General features: G+C 34.3%; 1 protein-coding gene across 1 annotated transcript in view; it reads right to left on the reverse strand.

Annotated features, from left to right (window-relative positions):
- Positions 1-1,820: 1,820 nt before the first annotated feature.
- LOC139973315 (uncharacterized) overlaps positions 1,821-22,168 on the reverse strand; it is a 219,420-nt gene continuing 199,072 nt past the window's right edge. Inside the window, exons 33-44 of the mRNA XM_071979925.1 lie at positions 21,494-21,591; positions 21,003-21,128; positions 19,356-19,504; positions 18,538-18,673; positions 17,003-17,131; positions 16,203-16,362; positions 15,382-15,458; positions 14,428-14,562; positions 9,392-9,520; positions 8,706-8,845; positions 7,425-7,560; positions 1,821-4,118 (exon numbers count right to left, since the gene is read on the reverse strand). Coding sequence (XP_071836026.1) covers positions 4,047-4,118; positions 7,425-7,560; positions 8,706-8,845; positions 9,392-9,520; positions 14,428-14,562; positions 15,382-15,458; positions 16,203-16,362; positions 17,003-17,131; positions 18,538-18,673; positions 19,356-19,504; positions 21,003-21,128; positions 21,494-21,591 — 1,487 coding nt within the window. The 3' untranslated portion in view covers positions 1,821-4,046. The remainder of the gene's footprint in view (positions 4,119-7,424; positions 7,561-8,705; positions 8,846-9,391; positions 9,521-14,427; positions 14,563-15,381; positions 15,459-16,202; positions 16,363-17,002; positions 17,132-18,537; positions 18,674-19,355; positions 19,505-21,002; positions 21,129-21,493; positions 21,592-22,168) is intronic.

Genomic DNA, 22,168 nt, shown 5'->3' on the forward strand with positions numbered 1-22,168 from the left:
GAGAAAGTGAAATGCCTAACTAACTATGCTCACTCACTACCTAAATACTTTATCAGCTCTCTTTGAATTCATTTATAACAATCTAAGCTTCTTTTTTATTCTTTCGCACGAACCAAGAAATAATGGAATGCGTTTCAGTACGTGGGATCAAGGACATTTTTAGTGCAAGGTATATACATCTGCTTCTGCTCATGTACGAATCAGTCGCACGAACAATTAAGACCCATGATATGTTTGAAGAAGTCCAAATGTTCATCATCCCCCCCCCCCTCACCACCACCATCCACTGAGTGACCCTCAATGACCCTGGGTGACGCAATGAAGTTCGGTAAGCTTCTTCATGCCAACAAATCCTAGGCTCACAGTATTCTAAAGCGCTGATGAATTGGCTTTTTTTTAAATTTTTATCTTCAACCTAATATAGTGTTGTTGCCATTAAGCTTTGTATCCAAACCACTGATGCTTGAAGTAGGCCATACCTTGCATAATTATCGGTTGTGATTTACTTTCGCTTTTTCAGTTGTTCGACATCTCATGAGTCCCTGTGACACCATACACATGGGCCCAATGGGCAATCTACTTTGCAACACTTAACTTCACCAGAGAATTTGGTAAAAAGATAAATCTAAACACTGAAAATGATATACTTCTCCATGAGATCTAGCTCAGTGTCAATCTTGCATCAGTTTCATACACACAAATAAATATCAGAAGACTGTTGATATTAACACTCAATGTAGCATCACGACCTAAAGTTACACTTTACAGCAAAAACATCCACAATGATCGCAAATACAGCAGCAAACGTAATTAAGAAATTCACATTGCAAGCAATATTAAATGTCATTATTCAAAGAAAATAAACGTTTATTAAACACCTACCAAATTAAAGCCATTCAACTTCCAAAGTTAATTGTTTTTTGATGAATCTCTTGTTAGAATAGTTCACATATGTGGTAACTATATAGCTTAAGTTGTACATACAGTGTAGTGTATGCATAGTACACAAGTGCCGTTATGTTGGTCCATTGTACTGCTCTCCTGACATGAACATGTTGGTTCATGTTGCTATGAAAACTGTAGGTGTAGATCATTCGCGTTTTATTGTATAACACAGTGTTGATCACTGTACTACATACATTGCCTAATATTATCATTCTAGTTACTTTATTGACACATTTACATCGTTTGTGACTGTTAACTATAATCAAAGGAAAGAACTATGGGGTACTGTTTGCGTTTTTAACATTTATCCTGCAATAAACGCAAGCTAAATTGTTATCTCCTTATCATATCAATACCACATAGCAGCAATGTGTGGAATAAACACAGCAATAATATATGAACTAATCAATGATAGGCTCACCAGTTCTATATGTAATTAGCTGAAGATCTTTGTGATACAGCATAGAATTTTTTTTTTACTCTTGAATTGAAATAAACTGACAGAGTGTGTTTCAAGCTATGATTCATTGACTACCCTGGTTTTGCATTTATAGGGATATTCATTCGGTACATCAACAATAGGCTGTTGTAGAAAATGTACATTTTGAACACTAGCTGTCATTTAACTTGTATGAGGTGCTTAATTGAAATGGAATGTACAGTACTTATATCAACCTTGCAGTTAAAGGTTTCTTTTCGAAACCAATTTTATCTTACCTTATGTGTAACTTAAACCAAAGTAGATGCAAATGTTGACAGCTTTCAAGAAGCAGAATTAAGTGGTAGCTATGTTGTTAATTGCAGCTGTTCCATGCAGTCTCTTTAATGAGTGTTACAATGAAAACCATCATAAAAAATGAATTCAAGACACTCTGTTATAAGTTTGTGTTACATCTTTTATTGAATAAAGATAATGCAAGAACTGCTTGATGTTATTGCTTCAAGCAGGAGCCATGTTGTACAATAAAATTACCTTGAATTAACTGGCATTGATATAGTCAGACCTAACATCACTGCCATCTGTACCCAGCCTAACCCTTGAATGATCATCTTGGTAAAATCAACAAAAGTAAAAAGCTCATCACAACAACATCTGTGGTGTACAGAATCCCTGCAAAATTTCTAAAACGATTCCAACAGATCAGCAACTTTCATCCTTTATTTTACTGTCATGTGCAAATTGAGTATTTGTCATAAGAATGAAACATGATTTTTGAACCTATACTTTGGTAGTCTTGAGATATAGTTTAAGAGAATATTGATGTAATTGCTTTAAGAGTCTTTATAAAACTTGAAGTTGAAGCAACCAGGTAAGCTTAAAGCATTAAAATCCACATTTTGAACTGACCAATCATTCAGGGATGTAATAAGTCAACATAGCTGTGACAGCCTGCTGAAGAAGCTCAAAAGATTCAAGTAAGAAAACATCATTAACTCTCTAGAAATGACAAACCTGTCACATGACCTGATAACATAAGATATAACTCTAATGGAACAAGATTATGATGTTAAACTTACATGGCAAGAGAGCCTTGAAGAAATTCTTTGGTTTATTCTGCAACTTTACAGCTGCAGTCCAAGGATGTTGCTGTCCTGTTTTGAGAGCCTTAAGCAATAAAGCAAAAGTGGTTTGAAACAAAAGACAACTAAGGACGTCAAACTGATTTAAAAAGCAAACAGGACGACATAAAGATTGTGAACTAATTGAAGTGTTACTCTCTTGCTCCTAACACTATGTAAGCATTGAGTCATTGACAACTAGTATGCAGTTTAATTATATGATGCACTTTGTACATTCCAAAATTCCAAACACAGGAAACAAGAAATATTGACTTGGCATTGATCACTGTCAAAATGATGCTATTCTACCTGGTCATAATCTAGGTAAACGAACTACACTTTAACACAGTCAGTTCTTTTGATCATAGTAGGTTAAACCATAAATTGCTTCACATCTTCAAGTTTTACTTACTATTCATTACTATTTACATCTGGTTATCAACTAGATCAACTAACTACACATCTTATATAAAGTTCATCTCATAAAGGGATTTAAATCATTATTCAAATGTTCATCTTCAGATTACACTAACTATTAATTAATATATAGTAAATCTGATCATCAGTTGGGTTCAATAACTACACATGTTATATACAGTTTAGCTCATCAACTCAGCTTCAATTATATATCATTTAAATGTTCGTCTTCAGGATATAATAACTTTTCATTACTTTATAGTTTAAAATAATAATCAATGGGTAACTAACTTCATATTACTATAGTTCATACCTTAAGTTAAGAAAATGTCCACTTGCCACTTAAAGAAGGTTTCAGATTTTGGAGTCTTAAACACTGTGTTTAATCCTATCAGGGCAGTTTCTGCCTTTCATTCACTTTCATTCATATCAAAGCATCTTCCATGATAAGAAGCAGTCATGGATACGTACAAAGATTGAACTTGAAAACATGTCAATTTATAGTTTGAAATTTGCAAAGGATAGGCCAGTCCTTAAATTTTATGAACAGTCTTTACATTGTTGTATTTATCCAACACATCCCTGATGAGACAGACAATACAACTTTAATACTATTTATAGTAAACAACAAACAAATTTTACAGTGAAACAAAGGAAATAAGAAATTCACTGGAATAATTGTGCAATAAGTAATTACAGGAAACAAAGATTTAAGCTATTACAAATATTTCAGATCAGAAAATAAAGAAATTACTTCATACTTACGGAAAATGAACAAAATAATGTCATACCTTAAGCATTGTTGATGAATATCTGAGTAAGTTTAGGACAAAGCTGTTACAATGATAATAACTTCTAGGTGTGGACTAAAAAGTGGAATACTTTACACGTTCCCCACACTACCACTGGCAAAGCGTATCGAATGATTAGCATATAAAATCGACCATTGCCGATTTAAAACCATTGGATTATGTCTAAACATGATTCGTGTCTAATTATACTGATTATATTGGTAAAAAGGAAATAAAAAATGAATATATGCAAATTAAGCAGCTGCTTGTCGTTGAGATAAAATTATGAACTGGATTAACGAGTAACATTTGATTGCCCTCTGCATGGTCTCATCACCAGTTCTCGTAGTTGCCATATCTTTTGCTGAACTCTATCAGAAAATCAAAGCACAGTATGTAGTCCATCTGAAAGACAGAACACAGGATGAATGTTGTATTACTTTGTGGAATAAAATGTCAAATACAAGTTTTCAAACTTCCAGAATTGTCATGGAGCTTGATACAGCTTTCGTTCCAATGTAAACCTTCGATTTTCACTTTCAAAAAAACTTTAAAAATCAATGCTTTTTTTTTATCAAACCTGCAGATACTTTCATAACAGATTTACCTACCCCTCGCTTTATGTAAGACATGGATTGATCTTTCTTCCACTGCAAAAGTTATCACATAAATAATAACACACGTATTGTTGACTTCATCATAGCATGGCTAAATGACAATATAGGTATGACAATATATACATTAACTACAATAGTTCATATCAAGTCAAAAATGATTCTAAACAATGGATGGCTCTTGTAAAGCAATTTTCTGCTGTATTAATTTTAAAATTTTAGCAAACACAAATAATTGCCAATTTGACTTTAGTCTGCTAACTTAGAGCTAAAACTACAAATAGGAAATAAAGACTAAAAAAAAGGAAGGTATAAACATTTTCAATTTGGCATTCATAGTTTTGATCATTTCAAAGAGCAGTGGTTTCATGACTGAGTCTCTGCTTTCTCAAAGTCAGCTGTATGTTAGGTCCAAGATCAATACTGAAACTTTAGCCTGGAAGAAAACCAAATATACACTTAGTATAAACTGCTTTTGGGCCTTGAAGTGATGGATTAAATTAGTAATTGGATCAACTCTTTCAATCAAATTGATAAACCCGTCCAAACTAAAGGAATTGATTTACTATCAAACGTCATCACACACCAGAAATTTGCAGGTATGAGTTCAAACTAGCCTAATATGTAGTTTCTCTTATTTGTGTTGATTCATACTCACTGCACAGCTGAGCACTGATTCTCTTACTGTGATCAATATTAAATTAGATGTCTTGTTACATTGTGTAGGAATAATATGCACACATTTAATTGAAATTTTGGCCCTCCAAAAAACTAGTCTAGATATATGAACTGGTTTATTTTCAATTTCCACCCTCCAAACTTCATGAAGTTGAGAGTAAGAATCCTGAAAAAAATTTGTGGTCAGGATCATCCACAAAGTGGTTCCCACACGAAATCTAAGATTTAGGTATCCAAATATATACGTTTATATATAACCTGCAGAAGTTTATCATCAAGAGCTCCATGAATTAATCATATGTTTCATTTGTAATTTTTCTAAGATCTAGACTGATCTGATGCATTTTTCGTAGTTTAATGTGAAGTATGGACAAGGGCGGCGGGAGCACTTTTAATCTGGGGGGGCGCCAACGTCGAAGGGCACTTTGCAGAAATTCGATTGGACTGATGCAGCCTGATATTTAGTACCCTTTACAACTCTTATTGTATCATCTTATTTGCGTATACATCACTCCATCAACGCCCCCCCCTCAAGGAAACAATGCATACTAGCACTGCAATATCTAATGTGCAAATTGGGAAACAAGGAACAAGTTTTCTTTCGAGACAAAATGAGGTGAAATCATTATAAAGTCCAAGTCCCTGCACACGCGATCGATACATGCACGAAAGCAAATGAAATATGTCAAAATACGAAGGATGGGGTAGGTTAAGGGATATTAAAACTATACTCATTATTCATAGTAGGCTATAAATGGCTTCTGCTTATTACAAAGTCACAATGTAATATAGCAAGGCATTTTTGGAAATGCATTAGGACTTTGTTGGCAAATTGAATATGCAATATGGCACTCACCAGAATGTTAGAAGCCTTGTGGTAGTAAACATAGGTGTAGGAGGCGGGGGGGGGGCAACCCCCAAATTTTGTGAAAATTCGGGCAATATGCTGATAATTTTTCGGGCACCTACTGAAAGAAAAATAATTTGCTATGTGTTTTTCAATGGTTAAACTGATATAATTCTGATCATTATTATTGTAACGACTTTCCCAATAATTCTAACCAATATGGAAGGGTAATAACACGGCAAATGATTGTATGTTATTGGCATGCGATGTATAACCGAAGCATGCCTATTTGATATGCAAATTAACATGTTGAACGTGCGCGGAGCACGTGAAAAATTTTGGTAATATTTTTCGGGCAAGTCGGTACAGCCCCCAAAATCAAATTGGGCTCCTACGCCTATGGTAGTAACATTTAAAACTTCCCGAAATATTTCATTTGACGTGAGTTTCGCTTTGTAAACCCTTTTTTTATTTAGAAATTTTTATGTAGAAAAAGGGCACATTTTTAACCTGAGGAAAAGTGGGGGGGGCACGTGCCCCCTGTGCCCCCCCGGTTCCGCCGCCCTTGAGTATGGAGATCAGTTACAATCAGTTAAGTTTAATTCCCACGTTTTAAACATAAGATCCTAGCATGTGTAAATATGATTTGCCTAATATTACTGTACTCGATTAAATATTTATTTCAGTATGCAAAACAGATGATGATTGAAGTTTTTGTGTTCCCTGCATTGCATTGGTATATTGTAGGTGACTGGCATAAGTACACAGTGTAAAGGGTTGGAGGTTTATCCTGCTTTAGTAGGAAACAGTTAAGCTAGATAGGTTGTAAGAATTCTGAGGTATTTGCCAATAGCTCCTTAAATTTGGCACAAGTCTTTGTAACATTAGATGGGCGTGCCCATGTGTTGGTTAATTGTAACTGTTGCATACAAATTACTGTTGGCATTGGTACATAATAATAGTCCATTGCTTTGCAATTATTTGTTCATGTGTACAGGAGTGTTTTAATAAATAAGTTGTATTCTTTTTCTTTAGTTACAATCTATAAAATAAGCAAATCTTTTTATTGTTGGTTGTGTGCATTTTGGACTATTAAAGTTTATATATGAAAGCTGCAATGGTGTGCCATTTTTGATATTGTCTCGTCCAGATGGGAATGAACTTTATTATAAGTTTGTCAGTGGCCATAACTTTTAGAATGGAAGATAAACTTTGGTATGGGAAACATGGTGGGTGGGATTTCATAAGCATTTAAAGCAGCCTTCCAATTTTTAATATCTCAGAAGCATTAAAGGAGCAATCCACATTTAAATAGTTTCTTGTTCACTCTCTAACATTTCCTGAGCGTGTTCCAATATTTAAAAGCTAGATTGTGATTTTATCAGGCATTGTCTTTTAAAAATTTGTATTGTATGTTTTACTTTATTACGGAGCTCGCTAGTTGGGAACACAATACAACCACTTAAAGAGAAAAGTTTCTGTCTACTCTTGATGTACTTTATCTCTCCCTCCCCACATTGATTTCACCACCAGGATTCTGTAACCAGCTGGTCCTTTACAATTGGTTCCTACCTTCTTTCTCATCATGTGCTGGTGTTCATTTCTGAGTTTCTTGACTGTAGCAAAGATGTCCACTAGACCGGTTGCCCTTATACGCTCCATCTCGGACTGTACGGTCACAAAGACACCACTCCTTCCAAAGCCGTTACTGTTAAAATGTCAACAATGGATTAACTGATGCGATACATTGGATAAAGTTGATATCATCAATAAATATATACCACAAGGTATTTTTCACACTTCAAGCTTAATATCTGATGTAGTGTTAACGATTAAAATGTTCAGTAGGACACTGTGTCCTATCTTTTTTCTAAATATACCAATTATGAAGTATTAGCTGAAAGTGTCACTCAGATGGCATTAATGGAACCTTCAACTCAATATTCATTAAGTAACTTATACATATATAGACTTTGTCGAGTTATAAAATGGACAATTGTCACATTACAACATATACAGTGTGATGCATCCATACAATCATGGGAAGCAGGTCATTTCGCCCAACAACGCCAGGCATTTAATCAAGGGTATTGTTCAAAGCAGTTAGGTGTTTATCTAGTTCTACATAGTGTTAATTTAATGTTATACAAACAAAGGGGAATTGGTCTCCATAAAAAACTAACCCCTAAACACTGATCAATCCTACCGACTAACAATTCCCAAACGTTTCCTCAATAAATTGAACAAAAACTATATATATAAAACCCGTCCGTAATAATGAAGTACTATATTTAATCAATGTAACCACTGTATCAATGTAACCACATATGTAATCACATATATGTAATCCATTTAGCCACGACAAGTTTCCTTAATATTCGGTTCATATTCCGTAATGTTAACAATTCCCAAACATTTAATATCAAACCTATCAAACCTAACCCCTAAAACACTGATCCATCCTCAAGTTTCCTTAATATTCGGTTCGTATCCCGTAACAATTCCAGTACCTTTCCTTACTGAAGTATCATATTTAATCAAGGATGGGCAAAATGACCATGCTGGTTGGGCGAAATGACCAGGCTGGTTGGTCGAAATGGCAGTTGGGCGAAATGGTTGTTGGGCGAAGTGACCAGAAAGCCAATCATGAGGTCTCTACATATCCTTCACCTCTTATTGAACACCCTGCACATGGAACACCTTTAATAGTCAATAGCCTATCAGCATCTAGGAAAATGCACATAAGTCTGCCTAACTATCTCCTTTGTCATTGCTGAGTATTTAGTCAGTCAAATACATCATTAATGGAACAGATAATTAAATAATGAATGAATGCATTTTGGCAATACATACATGCAGTGGACAACCAGTGGTTTCTCAACATTTGCTTCTTTCTGTAGTTTCTGTGCATCTGTGATGAGTCTTATTACAGCTTGAGGACTACCGTTTGGTGGCCACTGCTCTAACTGCAGATGAGTGACTGATATCACATTCTACAGTCACGGAGGAATAAACCGGGAAAGAATGGATAAATCGAAACAAAGAATCCTAAACTCATTACATATTAAGTTTGCAGCCACGGAAGTAATATGCAACAATTGACATGTAAAACAGAAAATATAATTACACAATTAAATCTCAATCTGATTTTGAATTATAAATATTCATTTCTAGATATATAGCTGTGCTATCCATTCAACTGATATTCCTATCTGATATCATAAAGCTTCATAGCGAAACTGCTCTTCACTAGCTGATAAAACGTTGAAGTTACAGATGTATTGTTCTTATAATGCTACAGTTTAAAGCACTGCTTTGAAGTTTCCTGATCCTCTTGTAGACATTTTGCTGTATTTTTGTTAATATTCATTCAACCACAATGATTATCGGTTGTCATGCATAACTGGTGGATAGAGCAAGATATTTGCGATTAACTGTCAGTTTAGGATGAAGCAAAAAGAGAACGTGGGGTGGGGGAATGAGAGAGGAGCAGGAGGACAGGAGAGGGTTTGGAAGGAAAGCAATAGAAGGTCACTTACGGCGGAATCATTGAGAGTCACATCAAATGTCCGTTTAACATAGTCTGACTGTTGTTCTGTGGTAATGCAGGTTACAGTCATAATCCCATAATGTAAGCTACCACGATCAGGCCAGTACTGAACACAAGTCTGTGATGAAAGCAAATTTGATGGCATGAATTAATTTCTTGAATATGCAAAATTTAGTAAATTGCTCAAAAAAAGGGTCCACATTTCCATTTAATATCATAAAGGATCATTGACAATCTCTATGAAATGCAAACCACAGCGGTTAAACTAGATGGAGGTGTTACCCAAGTACAAACTGTAACCATTTCTCCTCACAATATCCACAAATGACCTGAGTTAAATTTCTCAAGCCTAAAGAGGTCAATAAGCCAGTATATTCCCTTCAAAGCTATAACGACAACAACTGCAGTCCCAATTCTTACAATCAATTGAAAATAGACTAAATCTAGGTCATAATACTATGAAAGTTTGATTATGCAAACTATTAATGCTTGTCTTAAAGCCCCATTTATGTTTCTGAAGGTTTTAAGCATCTGTTGTTACATTAGTACAAGTCGTAGCATTCTTTCAGTGTATTATTCACCATGGTGAGTGACATTAAGCTGCAAGGCCATGATATCTGTTTTCAGAATTATTAAACATGATTAACAGGATATAATGCAATAGGTTTGCAAGTTCTATATAATTGCTTTTGACAACAACTGATATAAGTCTCTACTCATGTTTGGATTGAACAAGTTCAAACTTGATATCTATAGATTACGGCTTGACAACAAGGCCAATTTATAGCAAATTTAAGTACTTAAAGCTTCAGATTCTTATACATCAATTACCTTGAGAGCAAAGCCATGTTTTGTGCATTAACTAAATATATTATTGCTGTAACAGGATAATGCAAGAGTGCAGCATAATGAGTAATAATAATAAAGAATAAATAAATACTTAAAAAATGAAATACACACAAACCAAATAAATAGTCATAATAAACAAACAATCAATCAATAAATATGCAGAAATTGAATAAGCCAGTATAATTATTTGCAAATTCTCAACAACGAGGCAATAAATGGCATTTGATGTTTCTTTATTTTGTGATATATGTTGGATTATCCTTCTGTGCCAAACCTACACCCTGACATCAGACAAAAGAGTATGCAAATGGTCAAAATTAAAAGCAATGACAGTTTCTTTACTTCAGGCATTGCTTAGTAGCATGGAATGGACATATGAGTCACTCTGTTTTATCCATTTTATTACTATCTGCTTTTTCATTCGCTTTCACTTTCAGCTACTGTTAAAACAGGAGTGACTTGAATATTACGTGGCTTTGAACAAAATTTTTGGTATTGATTTTATGAGTTAATTGAAGACTTTGCTAGCAGTTTCTCTGTTGTGAGCTTTCTCTGTTTCCCAAGCATAACTTGAAGGAAACTTATTTAACTTCATTGCTGCATTATATCGTAATTAACACATGAATGCACTCATCTTAAAATCAGCTTTTAGAGTTCGGTTATCAATTTGTGACAAACCTGCCTGGTATTACTCAAAATAAGACTGCAATATATCACACTATAACATGGTCTGATTTATACCACTAAAGGAAGTTTAATGAGTATGAATGATCAAATTGTGTCAATCCTCATTTGGTCATATTGAAAATTTATTGAATTGGTTAAAAAGTAACTTAACATTTACAAAATTTGGACGCTTCACTTTTTCAAATAAAAATTGGCTGGTCAAGTTAATGTACTCTATCGATATAAGACTTAAGTATAAAACAATTAAAACTGGAATAAAATAAAAACAAGCTGTGTTGTTGTTTATTGGTCAATGAAGACATAGCCACACATCTACAATAGGCAGGTATTGAAAATACTCTTTTTGGCATAAAACCAGTGCAGTCTGCAATTTACACTGTCCCTGCAGAGTACAACAGCTTACTGTGTCTCTGGTTTGTTATATATTAGACATGCAAACAAAGAGCTATACTTAGCAAAAATTGCCAACTGCAAGGTCACCAAACAATCATAAAGGTTCACAAAGTACATTGATCCTTTTCATTCAATGACTAAATGTGTATTACACTCTACACTATACACTAGAAGGAAGTGTTCAGTGTATATACATTTAATATATATAGCATGGTTGTTGTACTTGTAAGCTGCATATGGTTTGAGGAAAAAAAAATAAAACATGGAAGCCATGATGGAATAAGAAACTCATGACCAATAGGCTAAGTTTTAAAATATTTCAAGAGAGTTGATTATAGATCTAAATATACTGTCAATTATGCCAGATTGAGGGTGAAGGTGTATGGTAAAGATATAGAATATAGCTAGCTACTCATGCACTGGATATTTCTGAAGAAACTGAATAAGCAAAGTCCAGAAAGTTTTTGAATGTTTTGCTTGGATTTCTTATAACAAATATGTCAACAGCTTTCATTTCAAAAGACTATTTAAAAATGTTGCATTACAAATATCCAAGCTTAAGTTTCTCTCAAAGTTTGAAAATGTGATCTATCAGATCTTAGGTAAATGAATCTACTTTTATTATGGATCAGGCTAACTCTAGGAACATTTGTTGTCAGTTTTTTCCTGTATCTGTAATAAATAAGACTGTTAAGCTCCTTTAATAATGTGTCTGTACCAATCCAGATCTGTGGCTGCTCTTAAGGTATATAGTGCCTTCATAGTTAAGTTGATGTATGCCTTGATGTATGCCTGTATTACTATATACCTGTCCATAGTAATTGTAAATAGAACTATTAACCTAAATTATGGTGACCTTCAGTCCTCAAAGACAAAACTCTCAGACTGAATAACATTGCCTCCATCCTGTCTCTCTATTATTGTTCTGTATTACACATACACAAATACAGTTCAGGAAATTGAGTCACACAGTTGTTCCATAATATTAATGCTGTATGACAATGAATGTATTAATATATACAGTACATGTTATGGCAGTTATGTCTAGTATTAGACAGGAGCATTAACTATGTGTGAAACAATGCCTGTACTGTTCAGGAGACTTACATAGAAAGGAGGAATTCAAGTTAATGTGTTGAGAAAGTTTTAAAATTAGACGAACAATTAAATGAACAATATAGTGAATGAGAGAAATAAAAAAGGCAAACTTTTAATGGTAAATCAATGAGAAGTGAATTTAGTTGGAAAATCAATGGTGAGATCTGATGGCATGGCAGAGATACCAAAAAATGAATTGACAAATGACCTCCCCTTCAGTCTCCAACAATTAAACACAGTTCATTTCCAACAAAATCACTTTTTGGGGGGCTATACATTTTCTGTTATTTTATCCCTTTTGTAACTTCCCAGCTGCGTGCAAATCAACACACCCTTTAACACTTTAAAGCAATTACACCATTCATGTGATGGGATATATAAATGCTCTGACAATCACTCGTACTGCATATATAGAATGTCAGTCTTGGAGGGCACATCTAAGAATTTTCTTTTATTTGATCAAACTGACAATGAGTTGTATAGAGCTGTTTAACTTAAAGATATAACAAAAACTGAACTCACTCCTCCCTCCAATTTTGACAGAAATGTTTGCAATTGAATGATATCGAGTGTCAATTATTTCTTTGTGATGCCTGTTACGACCACATGAAAGATTGAAGCTATTGGCAAAACCTGTTAATATAATTTTATACTTGTATGCTGCCATCACATCCCATACAAATATATGTACAATGGGAAAATGAATCACGCTCTGCATTGTGACTTTTGTGAGGCTACAAGGAAGTAAGACTGACACATGTGTCAGTCAGTGCATGGAACTTATGCAAGTTGGTGAACAAATAAATGACTGAGTCATTTCAAATCATAACAAGAAGCAATAGATGTGAAGATTACACAAAGGTTTAGTGGGGAAAACAGCATGCATACATAGTATACCAAACAAAGTAGAGGGTAAAACTTGTCTTCTTACAAATGTTGCAGAACAGGCAAAATTTGACTACTCACCAAAACTTCTGTGTCCGTGAAGATGGTAAAAAGAAAGGGAATTTATGACAAAAACAAAGGTGTTATCTTTCTTGGTATATGTGTAGCCAGCCTACAGGTGTCTTCCAACATTAAGTGGATATGCTCAATGCATACGTGCATGATGCATACACTTGGCTAAAGAGTCTTGGACTGTTTAAAACAATCCTGGGGTATTCTTAAACAGAGGCACAGCTTTGAGAGAAACAAAACACCCACTTTACAAGACTGATACACCAAACCTGATAGTGTTGCCATGGCAATCATGCAAAAAGGTCAAATGAGCAAGACATCAGTGACACTGTCCTGTGTTTATAATTTGCCACATCATAGGTTTATGTATCACCTATAGGATATCTGCATATCAGCATGTATACAAGATTAGCTACTTTAGACAATTTTAAAAACTTTGATATTTTGCCACATAAACTTTAACTCTCATATAATGCTTACTACTTTGGTGAAAGCATGACAATGTGATTTGTCAGTATAAACTAAGTCCCTCTGTTTGTCAAGCATGAAGTTACATCATCAGACATGAAGTAGATTCCTTGATCCTGGGTTTCATCATTAATGCCAAACAACGAGCCTTTTACACTCTGTGAGCTGCATGGGCTTAAATTTATTTAGGATGGCTTTCACCTATCATACACTATACTGCCATCACATGCAGACCTTTACTGAGAGACTTAAAATTAACAAATTTTACAGTCAACGATTTGCTGAACACTTATAGAAAGTTGAACGACTTTTTGAGGATCTGCTTCAAGATCCATACTGGACCATCAAAGCTTTCAAATTGCCCAATATATTAAATACAATTTAAGCTTAAATGTATTTAAAATATTAAATCATTTCAAAGTCATCATAACAGACTCCACAAGCTACAACATGACACTTCCAATGTAAGAAATGATGTAAAATTAATCATCATTATCACCATCACCATCATTACAATTGTATTATGATTTCTAAGGTCATTTTGTTTAGAGTTGTGAATAACAGCAGGTTTACCTTGTCACTTCCATCTAGCTGGTTCAACATAACCACAGTACGACACTTGTGGTCATAAATCATCCTCCAAAAATCCTCAATGGTGTTTGGGAGAGGCGACTGGGTGGTGATGAAGGCATCTTTCTTCTCATAACTCTACAAGAACATCAAATTAATCACTTTAACTGGTAAGTATACTGTATGTTTACATAAAAATAATCAATTCATCTGTAAAGTATTTCTATAATGTTGACATAAAAAGAATCAAATAAGACTACACAGTACCCTTCCTGTTTGTGTCTCTTTCAATGTTACATACATCAATATCATCTCTAAGAAAATACATCACATCGGCGAAATTAAAAGGGGAAAAAACTTGGTCATAAACATTGTCAATCTATCGTAGCTTACACCTGGATTTTTGACAAGATGAATCTGTCAAGTATGAATTTAAATTTGAGTTTCTACATGATATTATAGAATCTTTGGTTTTCAAATTTGGTAAAATCTTGACCAGATTTCTGCTGACGATTTGTTTAAGTATTTGGTTCATTAACATTAATTAAAAAAGTTTTTGTGATGAATCCAAAGTTTTAATACTAACAAAAGGAACCCTTGTTGAAGGAGGTGAATCCAACCTACACAATTGTAGTTGTAATTTAAATATTCAGTAAATGTGTTTAAATATTTAATTTTCTATACTAATATTCATATTTTAATTTGATACTTAAATGAACTTTTTACTAATTCATCTTCAAATTTCGTAATGTACTTTTGAATTTTTGACGTCCTTTTTATAAATATGTATATTTATACTGGAAATAAATTTTAAAAAAAATTGTTACACAGACAGGATATTAACCACGTACTCTTACATTCCGATTGGATATTAATGTTAATCATTAAAACAATGTCCCATCTTTTTTTATTCAGTGATGTGTTATTGACTCAAGAAGTAACACAGTAAGGAATTACCTTGACGAAGGAAGCATTGATGTAGTTATCAGGGTTACTAGGGCTGCTGCTGAGCATGAAAACTTTACGTCTCTCAACTGGAATAAAAACAAGAAAATATGACAATCTATCCTGAGAGGAATGCACTTACTCTATAATCAAGAGAAACTTAAAGCAATGTAACTGCTTAACATTTTACACATGTGCCTCAATAAGATCACGTTATGAAAAGGATTAAATAGACACTCACATCTTGAATACTTTATAAACACACACAACTTTTCTTTCTTAGAGTTTGCTGAAATCTCTTTGAAGATGTTATGTTACATTCATCATTTTCTTTTAATTAGAAAAATAATACAAGACCATAAAGGTAGCAAGCTTTCTTGTCCAAATCATTCTATAAAATGCAGTCAAAGATATTCCTACTCTATTGCTAGGGTCAACTTTTTTGAGTTTCTTTCAATTTACTGCACCTATGTAACAGCTCACTCTGAAAACCTAGGACCAACAATGAATTCATATTTGTTCAATGAAACTGATTGTTCATAAGAAATACTGCGTAGAAAAACTGCATTGTTAATCTTCACACTTAGTAACACAAAGCAAATATCAAGGTCTACTATGAAAAGCTTCTCACAGACTTGAAGTGGCACAATTTGAGTTATAAAATGAGATATGCATTGTTAGAATAAAAATAACATCAGGCAATAAGGTACAGTACAGTAGCTGTTTTACAATAGTACTGCAGCTACATTTATGGAACTGAGGAAAGCTGAAAAATTGGCACATGTTTAAACGTGCATTTGTATTTAAATGTGAGCCAAAACAAGATGACTTACCAGGGACCATGTTACCAAATCGGTCTCTGGGGGCATGTTCTCTCGTCATGCTCCCATCTGTCTCCAGTGAGTCTGTGGAATTACCTCTTGCCAAAGAGTCTTTGGTTCCCCCTGTCTTAATTGAGTCATTGGTAATGCTCATCTCCATCTCAGAAAGTAACTGTAGGGACAAACGGATACCATGATAAGATATTACAGATCAGTAAAAGGAAATGCAGAGGCACAATTGACTTGTTACTATATGTAGATGTGTACCATTGTCCTCTATGAGCCTTCTAATACAATTAAATACACAGAAATTACCAAAGCAATAAGTAAGAACCAAAGTTGTAGGACTTAAATTGTACATTTTACCTTCCACTAAATGGTTGAAATATTTAATAGCCTGAAACAACTTTCTGAAGTATTTTTTAATCATTCTGTTCAACTGCTTTTGTATATTTCATTATTATATCTACATAGTTTTCCATTAGTGACTTTGTATCTGCACATTGTTCAGTTGTTAATGCAATCTCTACATATTGTATAATTTGTTATGCAATCATTACATATAGTTTCAAACTTACTTGTTATACCATCTCTAGACGCTGTTTAACGTGAGATGCAATGTAACTTGTTATACAATCTCTCTACATCTCCATGGAAAGCTTGCATTGTAATAAGCTAATAAACAGTTTTGCCCTTCAACTTGTTCATGGAAGTTACAAATGTTCCAGGCTTTGTCCATGTAAGAAGCATATCTAACAGTTATGACCAACCTCTTGTGACATTAGAGGTAGTAAAAACCCTGCAACTCTCACCTCAAACTCTCTGAGAATTGCAGCTTTGTTGTCATGAACTTTGAAGCGAGACAAGATTTGAGATGAAATTTGACAATCTCTTGTCAAATGGAATTCATAGAGACAGGTGTGAAGGTACCGATACTGTTTCTGTGTAAAGATGAGAACAAGTAATTAAATGATTCCTTGAGGAAATGTCAAAAGCAGAGAAACAGAATATCAGCAGACCAGATGCTGTGCAATAGATATTAACTTATTTGTTGCTTAGAAAAATCAGACATACACAAATTCACAGAGGTTTTAATGAAATCATAAAACTACATCGCTTACGAATCTAAAGGTTCCTTTGGAATGCCATGGTTTGGTTTGATTGACATGAAATAACCATTGAACTCCACAGCAAACAATAAGACTTTGGTACTCAATGTGAGAAATCCTCATACAGAATATGTGAAACATGTATCCAAGTTTTCCTTCTCTTGTGATTACAAAGTTTGCAGAATATGACTTCAAATGACCTTAGATCAACAACAAAAGAAGAATCATTTTTGAAAAGGAATACTACAACTTTCAGTATCCCTTATATGTTTTGATGTATTTATTTTAGATCCTCCTGCAAGCAGGAACCTGTGAAGAAGCCTCATTGGCTTTTAAAAGCCGCAAGCTGACCGAAGTCAGTCTCTGTAACTCTGTAACTGGACGACATGCATTATTCTTGTTAGTTATTAATTTATATTTCTAAACAAAACACTTGCATCTGGAGGAGATATTAAATGCATTTTACTATCAAGCTTAAGAGAGAGCGCCACCAAACCATGAGATGCTCTCAAACTTTCACCCACCCCTTTGCTCATACCCTATATGATATGTTATCTATCCCCTTGATCAATGTCAACATTATTGGGTCAAAATCAGCAACACCCCTTCAAAAAACATTGGAAACTTTAATGGATTATACATCCATGTACAAATAGTGTAAAGATTTACTGTTAACAATATCGTATTTCACATTTTTGACATAAAATGTCAAGCTATCTGTATTCCATTACAATGTACCAGTTTAATAGATGTAACTAATCAATTTATCACATCAATCCTGCTATGCATCATGTCTTGTGCAAACATAATCAAATAATTGAAGAAGATAGATACATAAAGAACAAACTCAAAGATGAACTGATGAGATTGATGCTGAAAACTACACACTAGCTGACTATTGACAAAACTGTCTTTGTAAGAGCAGCAAAAAGTGGCTGGATGACCTAGCCTAGCAGAGAGATATTTTAGTCAGCTTCTCAGAAGAAACACAATATGCAAACGACAAACGTACGACTTTTCATTCACGGATTTACATTCATGAAGATAATATGCAACAAGAGAACCAAAAATAAATGAAACATGATGTAGCCTAGACTAAGGGGCTGACCTCATCATCAAGTTGACTTTATTTATAGCAATAGGAATTTCCAAACTTTCAAGATTTACAAAGTTTACAGTTGTGAGAAATAGCGTAAAAGTGAAGACAACATTAGATGCTAATTGTGGATATTGCATACCTTGGTCTGGATCATATTGACTCGATTCTCTCTCATCTTGTTGACAAATGCAAAGATGTCAATGTACTCCTTACTTTGAAGGACATCCATCATGGAAAGCAGACCTATGAATGTTCCTGTACGACCGATACCGGCACTACAGTTGCGACACAAATATAACAAATTTATTACATTACATATTAAATGTAAAATGACAGAAAACTGACAGGGAAATTTTAGACCATGGAAATGGACAAGGTAATTTATTGCTATCGTCTACTAGCCATAAATTTCATTGCTCTTTTCCAAGTATTTTTACGTATTTAAGAAAATCAATGGAAATGTCTTTGCTCATATCAACTTTGTAACATCTCATTCCACTCTGGTGATGTCACGTTACTTATATGTAAAGTGATCACAGGTACGCCAAACTGAAAACATAATTCAAATCAATATACAAAAAAAAAATAATACTTCTGACAGGCTGATGTGCTCGACATATTCCTTAACGTTGGTGCGTTTTACAGCTGACCAGTCTTTAATTTTCTTTTGTTCTTTGCAATTTGATTATTATCAGCAAAGTTTCCAACTTGTACTTTGGAAAGAACATGGTGTTCTTGACACACAAACTTGTTGTCAAAATCTGCACTATCCAATTATCACTGGCTAAGGAAAAAATCTTGTAAACTTGTTCTTTTATGACACTTATCTGAATGTTCATTTTGTGGACTTAAACCATGACAATAACCAATTGTTCTCATATTTCTGTTGTATATTTATTGTAGTATCACAAAGAAGGAAGAACACAGAGAATGTAGCCCTTTTCAGATAAATCTTACCTACAATGAATCAAAAGTGGTGTTTGTTTCTTGAAATGTATCAGCTTGCAATGTCTTGCAAACTCTACAAGACACATTGCATTGTCTGGAATATCTTTGTCGGGCCATTCCTTGAAGTGTAACTGCTTAACTTCACGAATTGTTCCACCCTTGTAGGGGAAAATAAGCAATGTTTAAAGTTTCACAAATTAAAGAACATGATATGAATATAATAGAACCAATATTTTTTTACTTATTTTCAAGTCATCATTTTAACTTCAGATGTTTCTATTGTACTGAATGGATGAGTCGGATATTTTTTTTAAATTTAGGAATGACTCTCTTAGACTGACTCTACAGAATACAACACCAAAACTTGTGTTCAATTCACACTCTACTTAAGCATCTTCTTGCATTCCAGATCAGCAATTAAAAGATGATACCCAAGAGTGGACTTTTTAAAGTAATAGGTGTCATGTTATATACAGATACCTGTGAAATAGTTCTTGCAAATAGATTGAGGAAGGGTGGGGGGCAGGGTGGGGAACAGTAAAGTATAGTAGTCTTGAATGGAGGAAGTCAATAGCTTTGCCAAAACTAACTATGCAAAATGCAAATGCTAGGAACAGTAGCGTGTGCTATGACAGTCTTTTGTATTCACAACAACAGAAAAATGGGTCACAACGGTTGAGTAATTATGTATGGTTTTGCTGAAGAAAAAAACCTATGGGTATTAATTCTACAACCACTTGTAACCGGAAACCCAGCTTATCATAACATACGTATGCAGTATGCATGCTAATTGTCTATGTTACAAAATTTTTGGGAATGAAAATAGGTTAACCTCTTATTCATTGTCTTTGCAGCCGTATATAATTTATATTTTAGAGGAAGCAGCAAATAATTACTAAGACATAAACACCTTTTTTGTTTGCCATCGTTTTTTATCAAAAATTTACACTAAATTTGACGCTTTGGCGAGCACCTCATCATGCCCCAGATGATATCGAACATACCCCCCAAAAAACATACACTCTCAAAAAGTAATGTCTAGCCAAATGTTACGAGCAGGTGCAATACTGCAGTAGTAACTTCGAACTTGAGCAAGCTCAAATTGGGACCCAGTATTTCTCAATGGGAGTTAACTGTGTTAAACAGTTCGCTAGACCCCCTTGCAAAATATACCAGGTTTTACCAATTGCAGTGTGCGTAACTTACAGAGACCCCTTCTGGCTTAAAAATTGTAGACTGCAAAAGAAAAATTAAAATGGACCATACTCTTATCCTCTCTGTTACAGAATTGTTTGAATTTGATTTACATAATGTTTATCTAGGTGTAAAACTGACAATCATTTGGCTGCATCCATCTTAAAACAAACATTCATTAGCTTGTGATTTCAATGCGTTCATGCTGCCATAGGAATGTATGGTACCGGATAAAACCACGGTTTCAAAAACCTGGTTTAAGTCACAAGACCGGTTTACCATGCAGCCTTGTGCTGGGGTGGGTCTGTTTGTGATATATCTGGCAGTGTGCAGCCAGCTTAACAGGGACTAGTAGGCTAACAGCAATGAAAGGACAGTGATGTACTTTAATGATGTATTAGCGTGATGGATTCTGGAGGTAAACATGCATAGAATGCTTACATTTCTACTACACTGACTTACCCTGTCCACAGAGAGTGTGCGGATCTCATAGTCAGCAAAATGCTGCGTTTTGGTCCAAGTCACATCGAAATACCCAAAAGACTGTATTTCATTTTCTTCTTTTGGCCAGTATTGCAGGCAACGTTCCTGCAGAAGTTTCAATTAGTATGTAGTCAATCAAATTATGACATTATAAATAGCAGATTTTCTTTAGGAATCCACCTACCATTATAAGACTAAATAGCGAATATAAGATAACAATATTATACAACAAAGATGTGAATGCTCGAAATTAATTCCGGATGCAAAACATATTTCTGTTACTGAATTCCACAGAAAACAAAGTTAATCAAAATCAGCATTGAGCTAAAATTAGGTTTAAAGTGAAAATAATTAACACATAACTTTCTTCCAGTTTATTTATTATTCTTTGGTATTTTCATTAGGAGGAAACTTTTAAGTAATTAAACAACAACACTAGTACTCTGTGATAGCAAGACTTTAGAGGTTACCTTTGTTTCTTCATATAGGTTGGCAAGCATCACAATAGTTTGAACATTCTGTTCCCAAATCAAGCGCCAAAAATCATCAACCGAGGCTTTGTTTGGGCCTAGCAAGGATAAAAGCCAAGAGAATAATGAAAGAAGGCCATATTTTCATTAGGGATCATTAGGGAATCTATTGTGGGGTTTATTGACCCTTAGAATTGGGTTCCATAACCTTCCCACTGATGACAGAGTAGGTACTGGACTAGGTAGTCTACTGGATGAGAACGTTGAATCCTTGCCAAATATGAAAAGATAATTGCAACGTGGAAACATGATTTTCCCTGTTTTGATCATTAGTGATCAGACTAACTCTTGCACTAATATTGACCTTCACATCAATTAACGAAGGATAGATGTATCTTGTAACCTTTCTCTTTACAATGTGTTTTCATTGTGCGTTCTAGCTGTTGACCCCAGTGACCTTAGACCTTCACAAAAAAAATGGCACTTCTATTTGCACTTAGGTGATCTACAAAAGGAATAAGAAGTTTGTCGAAGCTTTACATAATGAGCAATCGCTGTGTTACTAAAGTAAATACTTTAGATTTTGTTTTGTACACACTACAAGCCATTGATTGGTGTCATATACATATCCCATGTCTCCCACACATGTCACCATCCCATTAATTCCCTTTGCAT

Source organism: Apostichopus japonicus, chromosome 2 (genome assembly GCF_037975245.1).
Source record: "Apostichopus japonicus isolate 1M-3 chromosome 2, ASM3797524v1, whole genome shotgun sequence".
NCBI lineage: Eukaryota > Metazoa > Echinodermata > Holothuroidea > Aspidochirotida > Stichopodidae > Apostichopus > Apostichopus japonicus.